Here is a 23,287-nt window from a genome sequence, read left to right on the forward strand (position 1 = left end):
TACTCTGTTGCTGTGGTAGAATTTTGCATATGAGCTCGGTTGGGTTGGTGGCCGGTGGCGTAGGTCCTTGTCGACTTGACAGGACTCGGTGATATACTTCGTGCTAATGAACAAGCCTTCGACGGCTCACCAACTGTTCAAGATTCGCATTGATGATAGCATCATTACTTTGGCAGTCTCTGTTTTCTATTTATTAGCGATGACAGAACTTGTTCTCTCTCCTACATTCCCTTCGTTCCCTCTCAGTCTTTCGAGTCGCGGAGCGCAACAGCGAACGCCATGGAAACACTACCCAACGAGCTCCTCCAGCAGATAACCGGCTACCTGGGCCGCAAAGACACATCCGCCCTTGCGCGTACCAACCACGAAATTTACAGCGCCGTCAATCCGGTGCTATACAAGGACAACTTCGTCCATGACCGTCCTTCGGACTCTTGTGTGCTCTGGGCGGCCAGAAGGGGCCGCATCGAGACTATCAAGCGGGCGTACTCGCTCGGCGCAAACCTAGAGACCACGGGCGCCTGCAGCGACACAGACATGCCGCTGCCATGGAATGAGACACCCTACCGAAATGGCTTTGCGAGCGGCATGCATCACGCCCTAGGCGGCAGGCATGATGATACCTTCTACTACCTGCTGCAGCGTGTTTCCAATCTCGACATCCCTTCTCTTTTCTTCTGCCAGTGTGCCAAATGGACAGGAGGTAGTCTCGAGTTTCGCTGGTGGTATCCTTTGCATCAGGCTATAGTACACCGTACCGAAAAGCCCGAACTCGCAGCAGCACTCATAGCACGGGGCGCGTACCTTTCCTCCATGGGGTATCATGCGCTGTGCGATGCAGTCCAGGTTGGAAGCGAATACCTCATCGACCTGCTGCTTCAGCATCCTCAGGTCAGCGTGAAGGACCTCACCTGGCACGGCGAGACGGCTCTTCATTGTGCAGCGAAATTTCATAAGGATGAAGCGATCTGCAGAGCAATGATTCGCAAATTGACGAATCTGGGCGTACCAGTCGACCTCAAGGATGCCGATGGGAAGACAGCCCTGGCAAACGCCTTCCAAAAGAGGAACCTCACCGCCGTTGAAGAACTCCTCGAGCTCGGCGCGGACCCGAATGCCGTCGGAAGAGACCCCGTGGGTCGTGGTCCGCTGCACCTCATTCCCAGTTTCCCGCACCGAACTCGCGAAATGGACGCAGAGTCGTTTCAAGTGCGTCGCCTCGACGTCGTAAGACGGCTGGTCGAGGCCGGGGCAGACATCAATGAGTCCACTGGCGACCGCGAGTTTGACGACGCCCCACCGCTTTGGTTCGCATGTTTGAAGGACTTGCGCGTCGCAGAGTACCTCCTCAGCATTGGGGCCCGGACGGATATTCCCATTTTCAACGAGTTTCGAAGCGGTAAGCAGTACATGATCGCAGCGCTTCTTGTTCAAACCGACGTCCTTTGCGTCCGAAGATTCGGTTGGAGCATGAGCGAGCAACGGGTACGAGACCTTGAGGAAACCGTGGCCCTGCTGTTGCAACACGGGGCAAGCATTGACGAGGTGCAAAGTACGGACGACGGAGAGTGGTCTGACGATGACGATGACGATGGCGGCTCGGCGCTTCTATATGCCTGCCATCGTGTCGTAAGGCAAGGGTCAGCCTGCTTGGAGATTTTGTTGAAGCATGGTACCAGAAGGAATGTGTCTCTGGAGCACTTGCAGAAGGCGATGGGCACCTACTTTTTCGATTTGGGTGCGGACTTGGAGGATGAGCTGCCCGACGGGAACGAGGTGATTCAGTGTATGCTCGCCGAGTTCGTGGCCAGAGAATACCCAGAAGCCGTTGCGGGCGACAATGAATGAGCAGAACGGCGCCCATCAGGGGAGGGTCTATTTGACCTGCGGGAGGCAGCTTCCTTCCAGCGAGGGCATCTTGTTGGCCAGCCCATCCAAGGAAATAGATCAAACACAGAATGTACTTGGGCACCTAGATTCGATTCGACAGGCACCGCCGAGGCATTGTGCTGGCTTGAAACGGGGCACCCTCCGCGTTCGAAATACTGTACTTCGTAATGCAGCCGGCGATGGCACTGGCCACAGCGGATCTGTTGGTGCGACTGGGCTGGGCATGTCTCGAGTGTCATAGTCCATGGACACTTCTTCACCTCTGCCTCCCCCGGTGTCTGCAAATAGTTATCAGCAAGTGCCATCCGTCAAAGCGTTCACCTCAACTCTTCACACCGCCAGGCTGCATTGGTACTGGGCACTTTGCCGCCCTGCCCCGCCGGCGCCATCACCATTCACCATCACATCACCAACGACTCTCGGCAACACAAGCGCATTCGTCGGTGTATGTGAAGGCACATGGACACAAGTTAGACAACGCGCACAACAAAGAACCAACCGCATTTCAATCGAGACATATTGTGACCCTCGCGATCGTCCGCTGTTGAGCGTTGGCTGGCATGTCGGCAAGGGCGGGCTTTGGTGTGATAAGCTGCTGGACGGCATGGGGAGACACTATTCTCAGCGTCTGTGATCGCTGGTGCGGGGCCCGGAATCGCTGGACGGGATGGAAGATCCCCCCCTGGACCGCCCCGTGGTGGCTGCAGCGCCACCCGGCCGCCCCCCGCCAATCAGGGCCCGCCCCCGCCGAGTGGCCCCAAAAGCTCGGCGCTTAGCTACCCCTGCCATCACCGCCATCACCATCCCGCCGTCCAACCAAGACGCGCAGAACGACGACGGTCCTGCGAGGGCCGCTGCGCATCCCATTGCGGGACGTGCAGCGACGACGGCACGCTCCCTTCTCCTCTCTCGCCAGCCATGCAGAGCCATGCAGGGCGGTCCAGTCAGCGGCCCCGACCTGGGGGCCAACGGGGGGCCTCAGCGAGTCGACGACGACAGCTCCCAGCGCCGTCGAGCCCAGGCCCCGGCCCCGGCGCCAACACTTGACGCACTGCCGAACATCACCAGCCGCCCGCGGAGTCGAGTACTCGTATATACCCTATCGCTGCCTCGTGCCGTCCCGTCACTTCTCCCTCGGACCATGTTTCGCCAACTGCCTCCTGGACGTCTCACCACGCAGCGATCGTCCCTTTAAAGGGGAACTCGCTCCTCTCCACCATGCCGGAGAGGCACCCCGTCACAACACTGCTGCTGTCTTTCGTCTTTACCTCCGCGCTGAGCGTCTCACTCTTTGCTGCGACTGTCTTCTCCAACCCCACCTCGGCCGCGGCTGTCCTTCACGAGAGGAACAACAACCCGCTCAACATCGACTGGGACCCGGCGCCGGCGCCCGAGGACGGACCTCCTATCTCTGCGGGAGCTCTGAGAAACCCCAAGTACCTGCCAGCTGAGATCGGTGGAATTGTCGCCGCCTACGGTGTATCTCTGGTACTGGTTGCCATCACTCTCCTGTCGCTGGCAAAGAAGCGTCGCGAGCATCTCCAAGGCGGCGACGACGACTTTGCCCTCTCCAGTCCACCCGGCATCATCCGCATAGAACGCCGGTTCAGCAAGTTCCCTATTGCTACCCCCAAGACCGCGACCGTCCCCAATTTCTCATACCCGTCGCCCACCAACACCCAGTTCGAACCGCCGGACTCGTACATATACCCGTCGCCGACATCATCAGTCACCGCGCCCGGAGTCAACCCCTCTGTGGACCAAAGAGTAGTCCAGGCAGATAGAGAAATGGCGCAGCAACAGCTCGAGGAGATGTACAAGCACGTCATGGAGCATGAGGACGCAAAGGAGAGGGGTGTCGTGCTCGACACGCCGGTCATGACGCCCCAGGGTCACCATCGCGTGCCGTCGGCGTCGTCGTCCAAGAAAGAACGGTCCAAGCCAGCCAACCTGAAGCTTTCTGGCGGCTATGAAAAGCCGCAGTCCAAAACAGCTTCTCTCCTGTCGGCTCTCCGCTCTCCAAGGAAGAAGGCAGTAAAGGGCGTCAACATTTCGTCTCCCATCATGACACCGCAGTCGTCAACCTTCCCTCGGCAGGAACCGCAGGAGATGAATCCAATGTCCCCGCGGCACTACGCCCCGCCTCCACCTCCGCCGATTCCTACGGATCAGATATCCTTCGGTGCTTCTCGCGTCAGCCGGAACGGCGCACCGCTGACACCGGACATTTCGCCCGAGAGCGTCCAAAGTATTGACGAGCGTATCAGTGCTCAGCTCGGGCCATCGACCAGCGGCAGAGGCGGCTATCCAGCACCGATGGAGGGAGACCCGGAGTCGGCTACGTCGGAACATTCTCAAGTCCCTCTCGTCGGACTGCCTGCCTCCCCCACCCATGGCCCTAGGTCTCCTACATGGCCTGCCTCTCCTGGTCACGGTCCAAGGTCTCCCACGTTGCCTGCTTCGCCCAAGCCCGGCGTCACATTTCAGCGAGGCAACGCGCCGTCAGCTGTCAGGACTGGAGGCTCATTGCCGCTGCGAGCATATGAGCAGCCCATGGCGTCTCCATCAACCATTGCCCGCACTACCAAGCAGACCGTCTTTGAGAGAAGGGGGCCGCTCTCGCCAACCACGGGCAGGACGCCGCGCACCGCTGGAGCAGTGCCATACTCGCCGTACCAGCCGTTCACGCCCGTCGTCCCGGTGACGCCCTCTCTCGTAACAAAGGAAGAGCGGAAGCGCATGAAGAGGATGGTGCCAAAGACTCCCACCATGGACATGGTGCAGAGCGAGGAGGAAATGTGGTGAAAAGGGGGTCCCAAGGGGAGAGAAGGCATCAAGGCCAAATTTGAGTGAGTTCGGGGAGGTTTGGCTTTTAGATATCATCGACACCGGTACCCGTGGTTGGCAGGCGCCACGTCGGCATGGCGTTTTTTCTTTTAGATGTGTTCACGACTGTTGCTGCGCTCATCGCGTTGGGTTCTTGTGTGTCCGTGCTACCCTACCTCACATCGCGTAGTGGTTTTCGGGACCAAGGGTCGGACAAGCATTTCAATGTGTATAACATAACATTTTCAATAGGTACATTGATGTTGAAACCCTGGCACATGTTTCTGAAACACCTCTATCGAGTTAAATCGACATTCCATATCGCCCTGTGTTAGTGTAAATGGCTTGGCTGGGCTCATCTGAAAGTTCACTGTACGATTTGGAGCTCTGTTTCTTCCCACCCTCGCGCGACACTTCTCGTAAGCAGCAACAGGTCCAGGTAGGTAGGGCAAAAGGGGGGATCGCCGGGCCAAAGAAGGGCAAGTTGGTAGGTATGCCCCGACGTCACATTACGACCCTGCAATGACACATTCTGCTCACTTGCACCTACGTAGTCTCGGATCCAAGGCCGCCTTCCAACATACTACAGCTCTAGGAGTCTACATTTGCGGCCACTTCTTCTTCGTATCTATCTGTAACGGCGTCACATTCCTCGGCCAACCGGCCATGGCAAGCGCCTTACGTTGCGTGGCAGCAGCCCCCCTACTTTCGATATTATGTCATCCCTGTATCACATCAAGGGCGCGGACGTCTTATACAAGAAAGTGTGAGTGACGTTGAGTAGCAGAGGCACAAGTAGACACGTGCATGGCACGGCACGGCACGGCAACTGGCTTTGCGAAGTGGTGGGTGGTGGTGGCAGCAACACGAGAATTAGACTGAGAGGGGCCCTCTGGCTTATTTCGTGGGTTTGCGCTTTTGCTCCGAAGAGAGACAGTGAGAGAGACTGACGCGATCCGGCCTCGAACCCAGGGGAAATCCGCGCGGGCAAAGGTTCCAAGTCCTCCATCGCTCAAGCGAAACCCTTCCTTCGTTCACATTTTGGCCCCCCCCCCCCCCCCCCCCCCCCCTCCTCTTTCTGCTGTCACTGACGCGGCCCCTCATCCGGTGCGGAACCGCGACGCCGGGCAAAGTCCACGGATACGGATGCCGTGAAGGTTTCCCTTGGGCTTGGCACGTTCGCGGGGTGCTGTGCCTCCTCGGGCAATCTCCCTCTTCCTCTGGGCTGGAGGAGAGTTCATCAGGGTTTGACACTTTCAGGGATTTAATCGTCGTGAGGCCTGTAAATGCTGGATTGCTTTCCCGGAGCGAGGGCCGTGATTGACAAATCCACTCTCCTTGCGGCCCCCGGCGCCGTCGCATTACGGCGTTAGACCGTTATCCTGGCGACGACGCGCCTCGTCCCCCGCTTGGGAGCGCGAGCCGCGGCCAGACTGATGCACTCATCGCAACCGCGCCTGCATGAGCTCGTGCCTCTGAGGGTGCGCCGTGATGGTGCGTTCTCGCTACAGCAACATCGGTGGATCCAGAATTCTCTCAAGCACAAGGACAGTTCAAGCATTGCGCATGGCTTCTCCAGCCCCAGGATCCCGTCTCCACGCGTACAGAGTTCTGTATCCACAGGCGGTTAATGGCGCTTCGCAAGTTTCACGATCAAGGGCGAGTCAAGAAACCCACCCGGGTGGCGATGATATGCCCAGCTGCAGGTCATGGGGTCGAAGCGGTCATCGTGTCCACACCAAGAGGAACAACCTGATGCATCAGCAACCTGATCCTCCAAGTGGCAAACCAGTTGTCGCAGGGGTTGGTCCTGCTATCCGGGTGTCGGCATATAGCCTTTGGAGACCGGAGAATATCATCTTGTAACTTGTCTTGGTCTGGGGGTTCAAACTGCTGTTATGTCGGTCTTTGACCGGCGGCCGTTGCCATGCGAAACACCGCGCGGGCATCGCGACCGGGAGTAAGGTTGACGTGAGGAGCAAACGTATAGGGAACGTGAGTCAGTCATCGCAACACATGAGGCATGTCCATCCGCGCCCGGCTGTCGCTTCAGGGCAGACAAAGACGACTGCCGTGAGTATCCAGCTTGGCATTGCGGCGTCGTCCTGGGTCTCACGACGGCGGAAAATACCGGTGGCCTGTGCAGGGGACGTGTGTGGCTGCGTGGGGGGAGCATGTCGTTGTGACCCCCCAAGCACCTCCCTTGTCTCGCCCGCACGTGGCGGAGTCGCAAAGTTTAAGCGCCGGCCAGGGTCGGTGGGCCGCATACAGAAAGTCCGTCGGAGAGTCGGGGAAGGCGATGCGACAAGCACGATAATGTGGGGGATGCCTGGAGAGGGGGGCTTTGAGAAACGCGCCTGTGAGAAGTCTGCAAAACTCTTCTTTTCGGCATGCGTCGGCGGGCTCATGTCGCGATGCCGTCACCACGGCACTTTTTGCCGGATTGCCTGCGGTTACATGAAGGGTACCGTGGACCGGATGGGCAAAGAGAGACCGGAGGGGGCGGACGAGCCTGACCAGGCGACGAGCCGTTATCGTCCGTGTCCCGTTTAGGAGCGTCGTCTAATATCGCCTTTCCCCTGTGTTGCTCTGGCTCGGGCCAGGCTCAAGGCTGGCCGATCGTCGATATGCGTCGCAGCCCAGCAAACCACTGACGCCAAATTAATGAGCTGAACGACCATCGAGGCGCCGCTAGAAAGGCTTGGCCCGCGTTGACGCCGGACACGATATCATTGCGCCATCGCCGGGCGCGCAGCGTTGCAGCTTTCGGCCTCCGCGGCGCGCTGCAGGCCGCGAGTCTGCGATGTATCTCATACTTGGGCTACGTTTGTGAAAAACTCGCACATTGCTTCTGCTGTCTTCATTTAGCCTTTGACAAGACGCGCTCGGCTCTCGGCGCGCCTCACCTCAGCGTTCCCACGCGTAGGGCTGAACCGCACAGCGCCGGATTGGCGGTACCGAGTTGCCCATTGCATTAGCGCACCGCCACCTGCTGGAGCCGCCGTTCGTATAAGGTTGACCGTCATACGTATATCCAATGCCTTGGTAAATGTCGCTTGAAGTTGCTGCGCCGCAAAACCCCAGCTGTGCCGGCGGTATAATGGAGCACTGTCTGTCTGATCTCGGCTTGTGTGTCAAACGGCAGCAAAGCGCGGTACCGGACGAGTGGAGCTTTGTCTGTAAATTGGACGACCGTTGCGGAATATGCGGTAGTAGTTGATCCTTGGAGGTGAAGTCGCTGCTTCTGCGAACACGTCGCCTGGCAAACATACGTTGTTCCGGTCGACGTCGACATACGATCCAGCCGAGCAGATGCTCACCCGGGATAAGCAGCGCATCAGTCGTGCCTGCGAAGCTGCATCGGCGAGGTTCCGAGCGTCGAGCGAGATGCTCCCACGGCATTCAGCCTGGCTCGTTACACCGCCAGACCATCACACGTTCCCTCTCAGGACAGACTCGCTCTGCGCAAACCCGCTTCGTGGGCTGTTGCACATCTTGCCACGGTGGATCACTTGATTAGATCTGTAGGCCCTACAAGCACCTTACCAGAACTGTGATTCCATACCGGTGGGTCCGCCTTCCGCACAGTATCGGCACGGGGAAGGCCGTTCGGCGGAGTTGGATCGCCAACCGGCGGAAACAATGGCTCTCCGGGCCGGTAGGGACGGTCTCGGAGGACGGGAGGCACTCCGCCTTGCGCGACTTGCGTCCTAAGGACGGGGCTAAAGTACGCGCAAGAGCCCCGGTGCGATGGGGCGACTGACGTTCGGCACTGGGCGAGCTCATCCGGTCTCGAGTGCCTACTGCGGCTGTGTTTGACATACATCCCGTCACCTGCGGGGTCAGTCTGCTCGAAGCGGCATCTGAAGTGAGACGAGCCATAAGCTCAGGGAGACCGCTGTTGCATGTTATTGCCATGCGTTTTCTGAGTCATGTAGGCCGGCATCACAGTACTTTGTGCGTCGTACTTTGTACCAGAGCAGAGATCAATAGAAACCCCTATGCAGACCACCTGGAACCCCGTGGGAAATCCAAGTTGCCGGTGGGAGCGAGCAATCGGCATGGTATTGACAAGGATGAAGCACGATGGTGGTGGTCTCGATGGCCTGCATAGCGTCTTGCCGCTACGTAGTCATGCCCTTTTCGATGAAAAGAGGGCGTCCGCGAACGGGGCTGCCATAATTGGATCGTGCCCACTCCGTGGCGGCGATGTCTACGGAGTAGCCGAGGGGGGTTGCTTGACAGCATTCCAAGCAACGACCTGGCAGTCGTAAAGGGGTCCAGGTGGGGACACTGCTGGAGTACGTTTTTGAGAACGTTATACTTTGGTGCGCGTCATCCCTGGTTTGAAGGGAAAGGCGCGCGCACGTGGACCGGGTCGCTTCGGACGGCGAAGCCAGAGTCAATGAACCGATCCATGGTTCTGCGTCCTTGGGACAGACGCCTGGCGCAGTGGCTTCGTTCCAAAACGGCACGGCACTCTCGGTTTCTGCTCGTGTCTGCTTGGTGTGCCGGCGTCCGGCGGCCATCTAAGCGGCGTGAGGAAGTGCCGGAGATGCTGAGATCTCGACATGGGTGCTTGCTCGGCCAGGGACTCGTACGAGGAGAGCGATCAATATGGGGCGCATCGAGATGCCGTCACGACCTCGTCCAGGAGCCGTCCGCCGTCCCATCTCGGGACGTGATGCCGTCGTCACGGCAGTGACGATTGCTCCGATGGTCCGAGGGTCCGGACCAAGTCTGCCACCGGTTCGTCGCCGACCAAACCAAAGTAAAAAAAAACACAGAAAAACTTGTTGTGCGGGCTGGCGGGAACGCCGTGACGCTGCGCTTGACGGCGACCTACTTGGTAGGCATCCCTGTGCGGTTTTGCGACTGGGCGGGCCTCGACGCTCCTTGGTCCCAGCCTGGAGGTGTTGTCGGTACTCGTACTTGCACGGAGTACAGGCTGCAGCCCGCAGCGTCGTGGCCATGTTTTGACCTGGGCATGTGCCAATACCTGACGCATGCTCAGCATTCGTACCAAGCACGAGGGTACTGACTGTATTGGCCGACTTGGCTGCATGGATCCACGGATGCCAATGCGAGCGACGACGGCGACTAAGTTAGTACGTGCGAGTCCTGACACAGCATCAGAAGCACCTCCACTCTCACCCACGCGTCGCTGCGTACCTGGCCGACTACCGTCCTTCGTATGGCCCCCCTGAACAGGAAGCCGGGCGTCCAGTGATTCGTTCCGGGGAGGCGATTGCGCCCAGACTGCCGGGGCGGGCGATACGGTATGGGTAGGCCTGAGCACCCGCCGATTCTGCCATTACCTGAGATAGAGTCGTATCGCGCCGCCAGGCTCGGTAATAAGGCGAGCGACGGGCGGAATCGATGCAGGTCAGCGCTCACCACCAGCGGGAAGGAGCATGGCAGGCATTGCAGGCGAGGCAGGCAGGCATTGCAAGCATGGCACGGGTATGTGACCCCACCGGGACCGGGGCCCGGGCACCGCATCTGTCGCCCACATCCGAATCGTACGATGTTGGCCCCACCCGGCACTTGCCGCGCACGCTGATGAGTGCTCCTTTCCTCCCAAAGGGCCCCACCGCGACCGCCATCAGGGTTGGCAGCCGAGACAAGACGGGCAGGACAGGACCGGACAGGACCGGACAGGACAGGACAGGCCAAGCAGCGCAGCCCAGCACAGCACACACAGCACAGCACAGCGGGTGCCGCTCGGGTGCACGCAGCCTGCACGACCTTACCTTGCCTACCAACCCGCAAGTAACTCGTAGGTCCCGCCCGTTGCAGCACCGCGTACCCACCGGTTCCCACATTCCCACCTCACCACCCTCTGCACTGGCGACGCCGCCGCCGCCGCCGCCGCCGCCGCCGCCGACTGGGCATCTGCCATCCCGCTATCCCCATCCTGCTTTCCTTTGCCTTGCAGCGCAACACCACACCCTTGACACCCTCCTACGGCACTGTGCTGCACCCGCACCGCACTGCACCGCAAGGCTGGCCGCCCACCCGCCCGGTCTGCGACAAATCTCGGGCGGGCGCCGGCGGCCCCACCCCACCACGCACCCGCTCGCCGCTGTCCACCTGCAGCCTCTGCCTCTCAGTACCCGCCAGCCCGCGTGCTCCCTGGGCCCCGCTGTGATTGACACAGCCGCCAGTGCTAACGTTTCCAAGCCCAAAATGGCCCAGGTTGTACCTGTGGCACGCGCGACGCGGCAGCGGTACGGGCGGGGCTTGTACTCCCGCACGGAGGCAGAGGGCCCTGGCCCAGGACCCGTCACCTTGACCGAACTCCCGTCACCTCGTCGCAGGCGTGAATGGCTGCCGTCGCGGCGCCTGGACCGCCCGTGTCCGCCGCTGCAGATTCCTCCTGTCATCGCGGCGCCAGGATTGGCCGCCCGGCAGAACTCCGTACGCGGCTGGCCGTTTGAGGTACGGGCGACGCAGGTCGCCAAGTACCGAGCCAATACCTGCCTAAGGAACCTAAAAAAACCACCGGGCGTTGGTTCCTGCGTGACGGGGAGAGAGAAAGAGGAAAAGGCGGCGATATTGCGAGAGCAAAAGGGGGTGTTTGCGCAACGGCAGGGGCGCGCCGGGGGCGACGTCGATTCGCCGGCGCATCGCTCGCGCCGCTGCCCGGTTGCGAGGTGAGGTCCAGTGTCAGTGTTCGTTGCTCCAGCTCCGACGACGCCGACGGACGGGTAGGTAGTAGAGACGCAAAGTGCGGGCTCCTCTCGTGGGACCCGAGCGCGCCCAAGTACTTTGTACTTGCAGCTTTTTGCGCAAACCTGAACGTCGCCTCCACAAGGTGTGCAACGCAGGCAAGGCTTTGCGCGCCCATCGTCCTTTATTATTCCGCGCCTCCAGCTTCCCGCGCCGGGCCTCGCCTTGGCCCGTTTCCCTGTTCACTCACCCAATTCATGCCGACGCTTGCTCCTCCTCAGCGCGGCGCATCGCATCGCATCGCATCGCATCGCATCACATCGCAGCGCATTCCCATCTCAGCACATTCGCAGCGGCATTGCGTCTCGTCGCCACACCTCGCTCCGCTTCCCGCAACAGCCGCCTCCCTGCCCGTCGTTGCAGGTTCCAGATCCCAGACATCAAACTCACCAGCCAACCCACCCCCCCTGCGCTGCGTGGCCGACACCTGTTTACCCGTGGCTCCGCGCTCCACTGGTCGGGCTTCCGCACGCAACCCACCCCTCACAGGCTGGCTTGCCTGGCACCCGTCCAGCCGACCCAGCGTGGCCCAGCGTGGCCCAGCCCAGCCCATCATCCCCATCCCATCGACAGCCTCCCGCTCGTAACGCTGCTCCGAAACACTGCTGCAGCACCCGCCGCGCCGATCCGACTCCCTGTCACCTCCCACCCGAGGAAGAAGCGAAGGCAGGATTGAATCGCTGGTAATTTTCTCTTTCTTCTTTCTTGACCTCGCTGTCGCAGTCCATCTCGGCGCCCAAACGCGCTCCCAGCTCTCTCTGCGCTCGTGCGACGCCCGACAATTGCAACCGGCTAGCCAGCTCGGCTGTCCGACCCTTTTCGCCCCTCTCGCGCTGCCTCTGCCCTCGCCCGGCCTTCGACTCGAGGACGCCGGCGCTGCCGCCTTGCACAATCCCGACTCCTTCGCGGCCGCACAACGGCGAGTTTTTAAAAGGACACAGGCGGACGACCGCGCGAGCAGACCCTCCCCTACTCTTGTATAGCCGTTGGGAGGAGCGGTACCCCGCTGCTGAGCCCCGACGTGGTGCGATCCTCTCGCTTCGACCCGTCTCTGCCCTGTCATTAGCCCTGCGGCTGCAGACAAAGTCGAACCACGACCTCAGCAATCGACTCACCCCATCCACCTCGTACCATCCAGCGGCCCAAAGGAAGGCTTCACACACGCGCGCGCACGCACACGCACCACGGCCGCCCGAATCGGCGCAACTCGCCAATACAGGACCCCGAGTTCCTTCTGACGAGCTCGACAGCCAGACGCGGCTAGGCCTCCTCCAGTGGGCTGGCCCTCGAGCGAGCCGCTGCAATTGGCACATCTCGTGGATCGGCCAGACAAGCTCGCCGCATCCACCGTCCCGGCGCCTGCTCGTACCTGACTCTCGGCTTCGACATCTGATCTCGTTTCCACTCTAGCCACACCGACCCGTACCCTTGGGTCATCCGCCACCCATGGCAGACGAGGACTCCACGGGCCGCTTCGGGCTCGATGAGCCCGTCTTTGGCTTCATGGGCGATGCCACGGCCGGCCCCGACACCAACTCAGATTCCACCAACGCCCAAACCGACGCCGGCACCCAGCCCTTCTTTGGCACCTCCTCCACGTGGGACTTCCAAGTCACCCCTCCCTTCGACACTTTCGACGTCACCTCTGCCGGCACCGCCGCTCCGATCCAGGCTTCCGCCCTGCCTACAACCTGGCCGCTACAGACCTACGACCAGCCCCAGGCTTTCTCGCAGCCCCAACCACTGTCGAACTCGTCCCCTTCCTTCGACGGCTTCCCGCCGCCCAGCAACTTGACACCGACACCTGTGTATGCCCCGCAAGGCAAGATTCCTGCCACCACGCATGCGCAGGCCCGTTCCTTGACTGCCATGTCGCATGAGGAGCTTCGACACATTGCCATGCCCCCTCACCTCCAGTACAACTCACCAAAGAGCGCCTCTAGCCCCGAGTCGGCTAGGAGCGACCTCAAGCACGGAGCGAGCTCCTCGCCGGAAGTGACCGGCCAGCTAGGCAGGACAGACACGAGGAAGCGCAAGATGTCCGACGACCTGGACGACGATGACGACATGGACGAGGAGGAGAAACCGGTCAAGAAGACGGCGCACAACATGATTGAGAAGCGCTACCGCACCAACATCAATGACAAGATTGCGGCGCTGCGCGACAGTGTCCCGAGTCTGAGAATCATGTCCAAGAGCGCCAGAGGCGAGGACACGACCGAGGACCGCGAAGAACTGCATGGTCTGACGCCTGCCCACAAGCTCAACAAGGCCACGGTAAGCAAGGAGCAGCGTCTCCAAAACCTCATTCCCGAGGCCGCGCGTGTACTGATTCACGATTGCAGGTGCTGAGCAAGGCGACTGAGTACATTCGCCATCTCGAAAAGAGGAATAGCCGGCTCTTGGACGAGAACACGGCCATGAAGGAAAGGATAGCCGCGTTTGAGAAACTATTCATGGCCGGCGCCATGAACGGCTCCATGAGCCCGATGCAGCACCCACCGACACCGATGCAGTACCCGCAGGACGGTCGGCAGCAATATTCAAACTCTCCCATGGGCACACCCCAGGACGGAGGCGCCAACCCAGCGGGCATGATCAATGTGCCAGATGATATGAAGCGCATCATCTCCGCCCAGATGGCAGTGGGTCAACCGTATCCCGTGCCTCAGCAGCCGTTCCGCCCTGGAAACCCCGCCGTCTTGCGGCAGCAACAAATCCAGCAGCAGCAGCAGCAAATGCAGCAGAACGGATGGATCAACAACGCGAACCCGTATTTTGGCAAGCTCATGGTCGGATCTCTTGCGGGTCTCATGATCCTCGAGGCCGTCCGGGAGAACGAAATGAGCAATGAGCGGCCCGAAGGCCGAGGGCTTTCCGCCTTGCCGATTGAGCTGCTCGGCCAGCTGTCAACGACGCTCGATCTGCGCATCATGGGATACCATGTGCACACGTCGCTCAAGCTGCTGCTATTTCTCTGCATCACGCTTTGGGTTTTCGTGCCCTCTCTCTTCGCCACCCCGCCGGACAAGCTCAAGAAGCAGCAAGCTGCAGCGCTCGAGCGGGCACCGTCGTTGGCATCGTCGATTGATGTGCGCCGCCAGGCCTGGCTCACTGCTATCCAGACAGTCTGGGTACCTCGACACAACTTTTTCCTGGAAGCGGCTGCTCTCATGCTCAAGACTGTGAAGCTTAGCCTGCGCAACACCATCGGTGTTCATGGTTACCAAATGCTGACGGGGCTCACGGAAGAGCAAGAGACGGCTCGTGTCAAGGCTTGGTCCATTGCCTTGGATTCTCAGCTCGCCGGCGGCGACATGGATGTCTGCAAGAGCCGGTTGGTTCTGACTCTCTTGGCCTCTGGGACACTCCCTGATACGCCGATGCGACTGATGCTCAAGGCGCTTCACATTCGCGTGCTTCTGTGGAACGTCAGCAGCGGCTGGCAACTTGGGGCCGTCAACGTCATCGCTGCAAAGCTGGCTCGCAAGCGCTGGAACGAAGCTCGCCAGCTCAACAGACTGCTCATCCAGTTGCGCCGAGGCTCAGCGAAGCCGCACGACGAAGAACTGCCAGAGCACCTTCATGCCCTGGTGGAGCAGGACTGCGATCTCGTCTTGACTCCTGCTGTCGTCCAGCGAGCGCACAATTTGGCCTTCAACCTGGACACAGCGGACGGTGTTGACGAGCAGATCGACGGCATGGATTCTGTGGTCGAAGACACGGCAGTGGGATCACCACTCGACGCTGTGGCAGCTTGGTGGTCAACCGAGACGCTGCATCGCGTACTGACATCCACACTTGTTGACCAGGCCGAAAATCAACTTGACCGCGCTGAGCGTATCGAAGCCGCTATCAAGGCTGCGCCAAGCGGTACGATAGCACATGTGCGCGGCCGTGTTGCCCGCGCTGTGCTTGTCAAGGATTCTCGCGCCGAACATATCCGTGCCGCCTGTCAGGCGATGCAGGCCGACAGGATCGGAAGCCATCTGAATAATTCGACACTAATGGTCGGCCCTACACCGCACTCTTCGGACCGCGACCTGCGACTCGCCGTCCACTGCGCCAAGACGATCGCGCGCCTGGAAGACAAGGAGGCGGCGAACAGCGTGGAGGCGCGGAGCCTCAACTTCATCAACGCCCTCACGCGCCCAGAATACATGTCGTCGATGACACTCTTGGGATTCACGTCATTCATGGAGCTGATGAAGCGGCTGACCGAGTACGATGCCGCCGAGGAAGACTTTGAAGGGCCGCTCTCGAAGCTGTCGAGCAATCTCCGCCTCTGGATGGGCAAGCCCTACGCCAGCAAATGCGGAGTCAACTCGGAGCTGCGGGACAGCGTCGTCGAGCGGTGCTTGGCGGCGACCAAGGCTCTGGCAGGATCGGAACGCGACACAGGATACGGCAGCCTGAGCGACGCCGAAGGGGCCGAGGCCTAAGCGACGCTCGCGACGCAGCTGTCAATCCATTTCCGGCGTTTGGGGATCAGGTTGTGCAGAGGCTGCACGCACTCCATTTGACATGAACATTCTGACGCGTCCTTTTCTCTCTTTTTTTTGCGGAACATTGTACAATTTAGGGCATGCGGTTGCGTTGACCAGATCGGCGACCGTTTGCCTGCGCCCTCTCTTCTCTTTGTTTTATAGCGGGAACGGGGGAACTGAACAGGGACGAAATATCCAGCATGACGTGTGGAACGAAAAGGGGACATATAGAAGGGCCGATGCGGTCAGGCATCACTGGTGTTGCTCGCGGAGTTTCATTCAGTCTACGTATACTACATCCATCGCTAAAACAGTTCATAATTATCTTCAGTCGTGGCAGGCCAAGATACGGCGACATTGAACCATGGCGCTTCGCTCAAAAAGGCTACGCATGTTTGCACAGTCCATGCTACTACCTGTTGTGAGGTGAATGTGTGGGGTTGGTCGGGTTTATATTGAGCTGAGCCGACTGCCTTTTCAGAAGAGTAGTGCTATTTGTGGAGCCAACTTTTGCTAGTTGTAGAGCCCATAGGAGCAATAGCAACGAAAGCAACGAAAGCAACGAAAGCAACGAAAGCAACGAAAGCAACGAAAGCAACGAAAGCAACGAAAGCAACGAAAGCAACGACAGCAACGACAGCAATAGATAGCGCCGCTCCCGTCCCATGCCTGCGCCAGTGCGCAGTAAAAATAGCTGGGGCAGCATGGGGGTAGGGCACGGCCGAGAAAAAGATTTTGGGGGGGGGGCTTGGTTAAACCAGCAAATGTTGGCTCTGCGAATACATAGCACTCCTCCATATCTCTTCCCTGTTCGCGCCCATACATGGGAAACGCACGATCAGGCAATGCCCGCAGAATCAGAGCAGAACCCTACGCATCTTTATTGGCGTAGTGACGGCAAATTTTCTCGATTTGCGGCATGACGTTGCCTAGAAGGGCTAGGCATGAGCAGTTTTTCTTGCCGCCCCCCGGGGGGGGGGGGGGTTGTCAAGGTCGGGAAACAAGACACGAAGACGTACTCATGAATTTCGGCAACCCGCAGCCCGCAAGAGCGCACCGGGTGGCGTCGGACTTGACCTGGTCGATCTTGGGGCAGCCGCATATGATCATAGTCTTTTCATCTGCGCTCTCACAGCCGTTCTTCTTGAAGGAGTCCGCGAAGCAGTGCCTGGCGCACCGGTCAATGGACTGTAAACGGCTGGAGGCAGTGGAGAGGGAGGGCCAGAAGGTCCCGCGGCCAGGGGAGATGTCAGCGGTGGCCACGGAGCAGAGGGCGTTGAGGGCGTTGAGGGCGAGGGCGAGGGCGAGGGCGAACTTCATGGTGGGCGGCGGGCTGGGGGGGGTATGGAAGGCTCCTATTGTTTGAGACGGGTCGTTAGGGGGGGGGGAGGGTTGGTTTTGAACCGGCGGTGGGCTCGAAGGAGACGTGCTGATTGAAATGGGGGAGACGGGAGAGGGGAAGAAAAGAGAAGGGGAGGGGAAAGAAGCCAATTGAAAGAGAAAGGGGAGAAGGTTTATATACGCATCTGTGAGAGAAACGGACGATGTAAGTTTCTGCCGCAAGTGTTTACTTGCGCCTCAACACAGCGGGCAGGCGGCGCGCTCATGCATAAGGCACGCGCGATGGAGGCACGTCGTTTCGGCAGGGTATGCTGTCGCGATGATGACCACATGCTGCTGCTGATGATGATGATGATGATGATGATGATGATGATGATGATGATGATGATGATGATGATGGATCCCTTAGGTTTGTCGTCGTCGTCATAGCTGGCACGTGGCGGAGTGATTGTCTTCGTCACCATCACAACCACCGTCGTCATCAAGTCAAATCAACACAAACACACGAACGAGTTGGCGGCAGGCAAGCATCTGCCCGTGAGGAGTCAACGGCACGAATTCCCATCACAACCAACGCGCCGACCCCTGCCCCCGGATTCGTGACGGCCATCGTCGGAACTGGGTCCACGGGAGATCATCTTTGACATGACAGGACAGGACGACTGGCCTTTGGAAGCGCTACGTAGGTGGCTGCCTAGTCCGGACTATACCCTCCAGAATGGCACGAAACTGGGTACAGTCAGAAGCTATACACACCAAGTTACATCTGGGAGACGCACAAGGTGAGGCTCTGCAGCCCCGTACCTTTTCCTTCTTTATAATATACTTTTGGCTCATGCGGAGGGTTGCCCTCTGTGCCTTGGCCGTCCGTGCTGGGCTTGGTGGGCACGGGCGGGAGGAAGATAGAAAAGCACTGTGGCTTGCAGTAGGCCAGAGGCATGTTTCGACTACACAAGTACTTGTACCATGACAATAGATTCCCCTAAAGGAGCTGCTCACAGCCCACATGTCGAGCTCACAAGGCTCGTTGAATAGGTAGTGCTTCTCTCTGCTCCAGTTTCGGGACGTCCGTACACAGAGCGGGGAGGCCGTAACACGCAACATCATGCTCATACGCAGGGGGTGGTCACTCGGCCGAAGGCGCTGTCGTACATGGCACATAATCATGATTTGGCTTTTCCTGCCTCTGTAGATGCAAACTAGTCTATCCGCTGAAAACCTAATGATGAAAGGAAAAGGGCCAAGAGTCTATAGTTCTCGTTACCCCGTCTCGTCTCGTCTCGTCGTCAGAATACCATTAATGGCAATTCGCGCTCGTCACCACTCGGGCGCCGACCCGCAGCCCCCTCCTCCAGCCATGAGCTCCACGGGCTTCACCATTTTGGTGCCCGCGCTCCCCGGCCCGGCCTTGACGGCGTTGGGCTTCCTGCCCCTCTTGCCGAGGGCGGCGGCGGCGGCGGCGGTCCGGCGGTCGAGCTCCGCAAAGGGGGCCTCGCCGCTCTCGCCCTTGCGCACCATCCACCGGCTCGTGCCCAGCGCCGCGTCCAGCTCCTCCGTGGGCGGCAGCCGCAGGTACAGCATGCCGTCCGGGCGGGCCTCGGCGTCGAACGTGGCGATGGAGAGGGAGGTGTCGGTGCTGCAGGAGCCGTTGCCGAGGTCGAAGTTGCGCTTGTGGTGCGGGCACGAGATCCACGGCGACGTTTGTGATTGCGACGTGGTGGTGGTGGTGGTGGTAGTGGAGGAGGGAGTTGTTGATGAGGAGGATAGTGATGTGAGTGTTGATGCCAGTGAGGCCGGTGTTGGCGGCGATGTATCGGATGCTGATGATGCTGAGGAGGAGGAGGATGGCGTGGGCGGCAGGGACTCGTCGTCCTGACGCTTCCCGCCATCCTTTTTGTCGCACGGGCTCTGCCCGAGGAGGCCATCGGAGAGGACAAAGGCGCGCTTGTGCGGGCACATCTGTTGCGTGGCGTAGAAGCGGCCCTTGAAACGCCACACGGCGAGCTGCGTGTCCCCCCTCTTGATGTTGGCCGAGATACCGTTGGGCAGCTCATCGGCGCCGTCAAAGTACGAGGCCTCGATGACGGGCTCCCAGTCTGTGCGGCTCCAGCGGCCGCGCAGGCCCTTGAAGTCGTCGGTGGCGGCCTCCTTGGCCCAGTAGACGGGGCGGCTCTGGCCGCGCTCGCGCTCGGCCTCGACGCCGTCGACGCGCGCGTCCGAGTTGTGGAACTGGCGGAACTTGGCGGCCAGGGCCGGCGTCTTGATGGCCTCGGCCCACTCGTCGAAGAAGCTGCCCACGAGCTCCTCCATCTGCGCCTCGAGCGACGAGCAGATGCCCAGCTTGTCCTCGAGCACCACCTCCTGCAGGTACTTGAGCCCGCCGGGCAGGCTCTCGAGCCAGGGCGCCGTGCGCTGCAGCTTGTCGGCCGTGCGGATGTAGAACATGAGGTAGCGGTCCAGGATGGGCACCACGTCGGCGGGCAGCACGTCCTTGGCCAGCAGCTCGGCGTGGCGGGGCTTGGCGCCGCCGTTGCCCGCGACGAAGATGTTGAAGCCCTTTTCCGTGGCGATGAGGCCGAAGCTGTGAGGGCGACGTGTTAGCGGACTGTTTCTGTTTTCATCCTCGGGGGTGGGAGGTGGGAGTTGATCGTCGCCGGTTAAGGGGGCAAAGGAGGGGGTAGTGAAAAGGGGCTCAGGGGGACGACGGCGAGGAAGACATACTCTTTGCTCTGCGCCTCGGCGCACTCGCGCACGCAGCCGCTCACGCCGCCCTTGATCTTGTGCGGCGCGCGCACGCTCTTGTACCGCTCCTCGAGGCGCACCGCCATGCCGACACTGTCGCCGATGCCGAAGCGGCACCAGGTCGAGCCGACGCAGCTCTTGACGGTGCGCAGCGACTTGGCGTAGGCGTGGCCCGACTCCATGCCCGCGGCGACGAGGCGGCCCCAGATGGCGGGCAGGTCCTGCTTGCGGGCGCCAAACATGTCGATGCGCTGGCCGCCGGTGATCTTGGTGTAGAGGCCGAACTCGCGGGCCACTTCGCCGATGACGACGAGGCGCTCGGGGGTGATCTCGCCGCCGGGCACGCGCGGCACGACCGAGTAGCTGCCGTCGCGCTGGATGTTGCCGAGGAAGCGGTCGTTGGTGTCCTGCAGGCCGTGCGTCGGGCGGTCCATGACGTGGCGGTTCCAGAGCGAGGCCAGGATGCTGCCCACGGCGGGCTTGCACAGCTCGCAGCCCGCGCTGGCGGCGTCGTTGCCCGCCTCGCGCATCACGTCGCGCAGCGTCGTCAGCCGCTTCACCATGACGATGTGGTACAGCTCCGCGCGCGAGTGGCTGAAGTGCGCGCACAGGTGGTTCTTGACCTCGTTGCCCATGGCCGCCATGGTCTTGTTGAAGATGGTCGTCACCAGCGGCATGCACCCGCCGCACCCCGTGCCCGCCTTGGTGCACGACTTGATGGACGCGAGGTCCTTGCACGTGCCGTCCTTGACGCTGTTGACCACGTCGCCCTTGGTCACGTTGTGGCACGAGCAGATTTGCGTGTCGTCGTCGAGGTCGTCCCCGTCGTCGCCCTCCTTTTGCGCCCCGAGGATGAGCTGGCTCGGCGGCGTCTCGAGCTCCTTCATGTTCTTGACCATGGGCACCACCTTGACGTAGTCCTTGGTGTCGCCAATCATCATGCCTCCGAGCAGGTACTTGCCGTCCGCCGTGAAGAGGTACTTTTTGTAGACGTTTTGGAACGGGTCCTTGTAGGTGAGGGTCTTGACTGTTGGTGTCTCGGGCGCCGCCTCGGGGCCTGCGCTGGCCTTCAGTTTCCTTGTGTACTTGGGCGGCAGGTGCTTCGGCCCGTCCCGGTCGGCGAAAAAGTCTCCAAAGCTGGCGACGTCGACGCCGAGCAGTTTGAGCTTGGTGCTGAGGTCCGGGCGCTTAAAGGCCCGCGGCGAGTGAAGCTTGGCCTGCGTCAGGTTGAAGGCGAGGACGTCGGCCATTTCCACGCCCGGGGCGATGAGGCCAAACGTCTGGCCCTGCCAGCTCGCGCACTCGCCAATGGCGTAAATGTCCGGTTGGCTCGTGGCGAGGTCGTCGCCGACGACGATGCCGCCGCCGCGCTCCGCGCACTCGAGGCCCGAGCTGAGGGCCAGGTCGTCCCTCGCGCGGACGCCGATGGCGAAGCAAATGGTCGAGCAGTCCATCTCCTCGCCGTCCTCGAAGACGACGCCGCTCACGCTGTTGTCGCCGTCCACCTTGATGCTCTTCACGCGTTTGCTGAGCTTCACGTCCAGGCCGAGGTCCCTGACCTGCTGCACGACCATGGTGCCCGCGTCCTCGTCCAGCTGCCGGCTGAGCACCCACTTGTTGCGCTCGATGAGCTTGACCTGTGCAAACGACTCGAGGTCCATCATGGCCTTGGCCGCCTCCAGACCTAGCAGGCCGCCGCCGACGACCGCCCCGACGGAGTCTTTCCTCGTGCCGGCAAAGTCGATGAGGTTGACCAGGTCGTCGATGGTTCTGTAGACGAACACGCCCTTGGCGTCGTGTCCGGGCGTGTGCCGCGGGAGGATCGCGTCGGATCCCGTGGCGAGCACGAGGATGTCGTAGGGCACGACATCGCCGTTGGCGCAGGTGACTGTCTTATTCGCCGAGTCGATTGCTACTACTTTGGTGTTGACAAGATATCCGAGGGCGTCTTTCGGGGCGCTCGTATACTGCAGTCAGGATATCAGCACCGTCGCATTGAGCGGAGAACAACGCCGGGAAGCATTACCCATTCTGCCGGGTTCAGGTACAGATTCTCAATCTTGCGGTGCTCGAAGAAGCTCGTCAGGCCGACTCGGTTGTACGCCAGATGCGACTCCTCGCCCAGGACTGTGATGTTGTACTCTCGCGTTCGGGCATCGTACTTGAGCAGTTTCTCTCTGTGCCAGGTTGCTGTTACTGAATTTGCCCACCGTCGTGCCGGTGTGTCGGTGTGTTGGAAAACCTACATGAAGGCGATGCCCACCATGCCCAAGCCCACCACCACCACTCTCTTTGCGTTTGGTATTTGGGCCATCGATTCTTCGTCACGTCACGGGCAGAGTCGTCTGCAACGATGAGATGGGACGAGGAAGAAAGGTCACAGCGCCCATTCCTCGGCTACGTGAAAGGGGGTGCGCCGCACGCGCTCACAGGGCGTCGGCGAGGTATATACTACACTGAGGTCCTACATGCCGAAAATGCTCTCTCCTCTGTCACGGTGTCTCGTGATTATCAGGTGGGCTTGCTCATCCCGCGGAGTAAGGCATTTCGAGTCAGCGATACGTCCCAGGGCTGGAAGCTCAACACGCTTACAACCAGGCACAGGGCAGTGACAAGGTGAGAATCGAACGACACAGGCATGATAAGGGGTCTCCGAGCCGATAGTGGCGGCACCCAATCACCTCCCGGGCGATGCCGAGGGTGGTGGTCCGCGGAGAAGGACAATTGCCGTTTCGAGGTGGGTCCGGGGCCGGGATCGTGCCGTCGAGAGGGCTTATCGCCTATCGTATACTATACCTGCCTGCCTTGTGGACGCGTGCTGAGACGGGCAGTGCTGGGTGTCTCATCAATCGTGGCGAGAAAAGGCCGCTGTTGCGGCATTGCCCGGCTCAGGGTCCGTGGAGATGGCATCGTCGCATGTGGCCTCACTGGTCGCCAGGCCATCATGTACTGCCTCGGAAGGCCCCCTCGTCGCGATGAAGCGCACAGACGAGCACCACATCGACGCGATGGGGCCGCCTTTCCCCGGATTACCTCCTGGACTCGTCCCGCGACTCAGGGGGGCAAAAATAGAGAGAGAGAGACAGAGAGCAAGACAAAAGGCGGGAGGCGCCTGTGGAGACGCAAAAGACTGTCGTTGTCGTCTTGATAGGGATTATACGGTTCAATGCGCGGCGTCTGATTGGCCGCCGTCTTAGTCGCTGGCTGAGGTTCCTTATCACGAGCAGCAGTTGAGGCGCATCCCTCCCTTGAACGGCACGCGATAAAGG

The 23,287-nt window shown here is 60.4% G+C and overlaps 5 protein-coding genes across 5 annotated transcripts; 3 read left to right on the forward strand and 2 right to left on the reverse strand.

Moving 5' to 3' along the window:
- Positions 1-279: 279 nt before the first annotated feature.
- On the forward strand, positions 280-1,848 carry PLICBS_006079 (uncharacterized protein; the record flags this gene model as incomplete). Its single annotated transcript, XM_018319826.2, has 1 exon — positions 280-1,848. The coding sequence occupies one exon, from the start codon at positions 280-282 to the stop codon at positions 1,846-1,848; it is 1,569 nt and encodes a 522-aa protein (XP_018182300.2).
- Positions 1,849-3,108: 1,260 nt separating this feature from the next.
- Positions 3,109-4,695, forward strand: PLICBS_006080 (uncharacterized protein; the record flags this gene model as incomplete). The annotated part of the gene is made up of 1 exon (XM_018319827.1): positions 3,109-4,695. The coding sequence occupies one exon, from the start codon at positions 3,109-3,111 to the stop codon at positions 4,693-4,695; it is 1,587 nt and encodes a 528-aa protein (XP_018182301.1).
- Positions 4,696-12,894: 8,199 nt separating this feature from the next.
- On the forward strand, positions 12,895-15,890 carry PLICBS_006081 (uncharacterized protein; the record flags this gene model as incomplete). Its single annotated transcript, XM_018319831.2, has 2 exons — positions 12,895-13,725; positions 13,794-15,890. The coding sequence occupies 2 exons, from the start codon at positions 12,895-12,897 to the stop codon at positions 15,888-15,890; spliced, it is 2,928 nt and encodes a 975-aa protein (XP_018182305.2).
- Positions 15,891-16,805: 915 nt separating this feature from the next.
- PLICBS_006082 (uncharacterized protein) lies at positions 16,806-17,255 on the reverse strand (the record flags this gene model as incomplete). The annotated part of the gene is made up of 2 exons (XM_018319832.2): positions 16,806-16,864; positions 16,955-17,255. 2 exons carry the CDS (start codon positions 17,253-17,255, stop codon positions 16,806-16,808), a joined length of 360 nt encoding a protein of 119 aa, XP_018182306.2.
- A 1,338-nt stretch (positions 17,256-18,593) lies between these two features.
- Positions 18,594-22,284, reverse strand: PLICBS_006083 (nitrite reductase [NAD(P)H]; the record flags this gene model as incomplete). Its single annotated transcript, XM_018319834.2, has 4 exons — positions 18,594-19,857; positions 19,998-21,985; positions 22,045-22,195; positions 22,265-22,284. The coding sequence occupies 4 exons, from the start codon at positions 22,282-22,284 to the stop codon at positions 18,594-18,596; spliced, it is 3,423 nt and encodes a 1,140-aa protein (XP_018182308.2).
- Between the last annotated feature and the right edge of the window lie 1,003 nt (positions 22,285-23,287).

This window comes from Purpureocillium lilacinum, assembly GCF_023168085.1.
Source record: "Purpureocillium lilacinum CBS 284.36 DNA, scaffold_4, whole genome shotgun sequence".
Classification (NCBI taxonomy): domain Eukaryota; kingdom Fungi; phylum Ascomycota; class Sordariomycetes; order Hypocreales; family Ophiocordycipitaceae; genus Purpureocillium; species Purpureocillium lilacinum.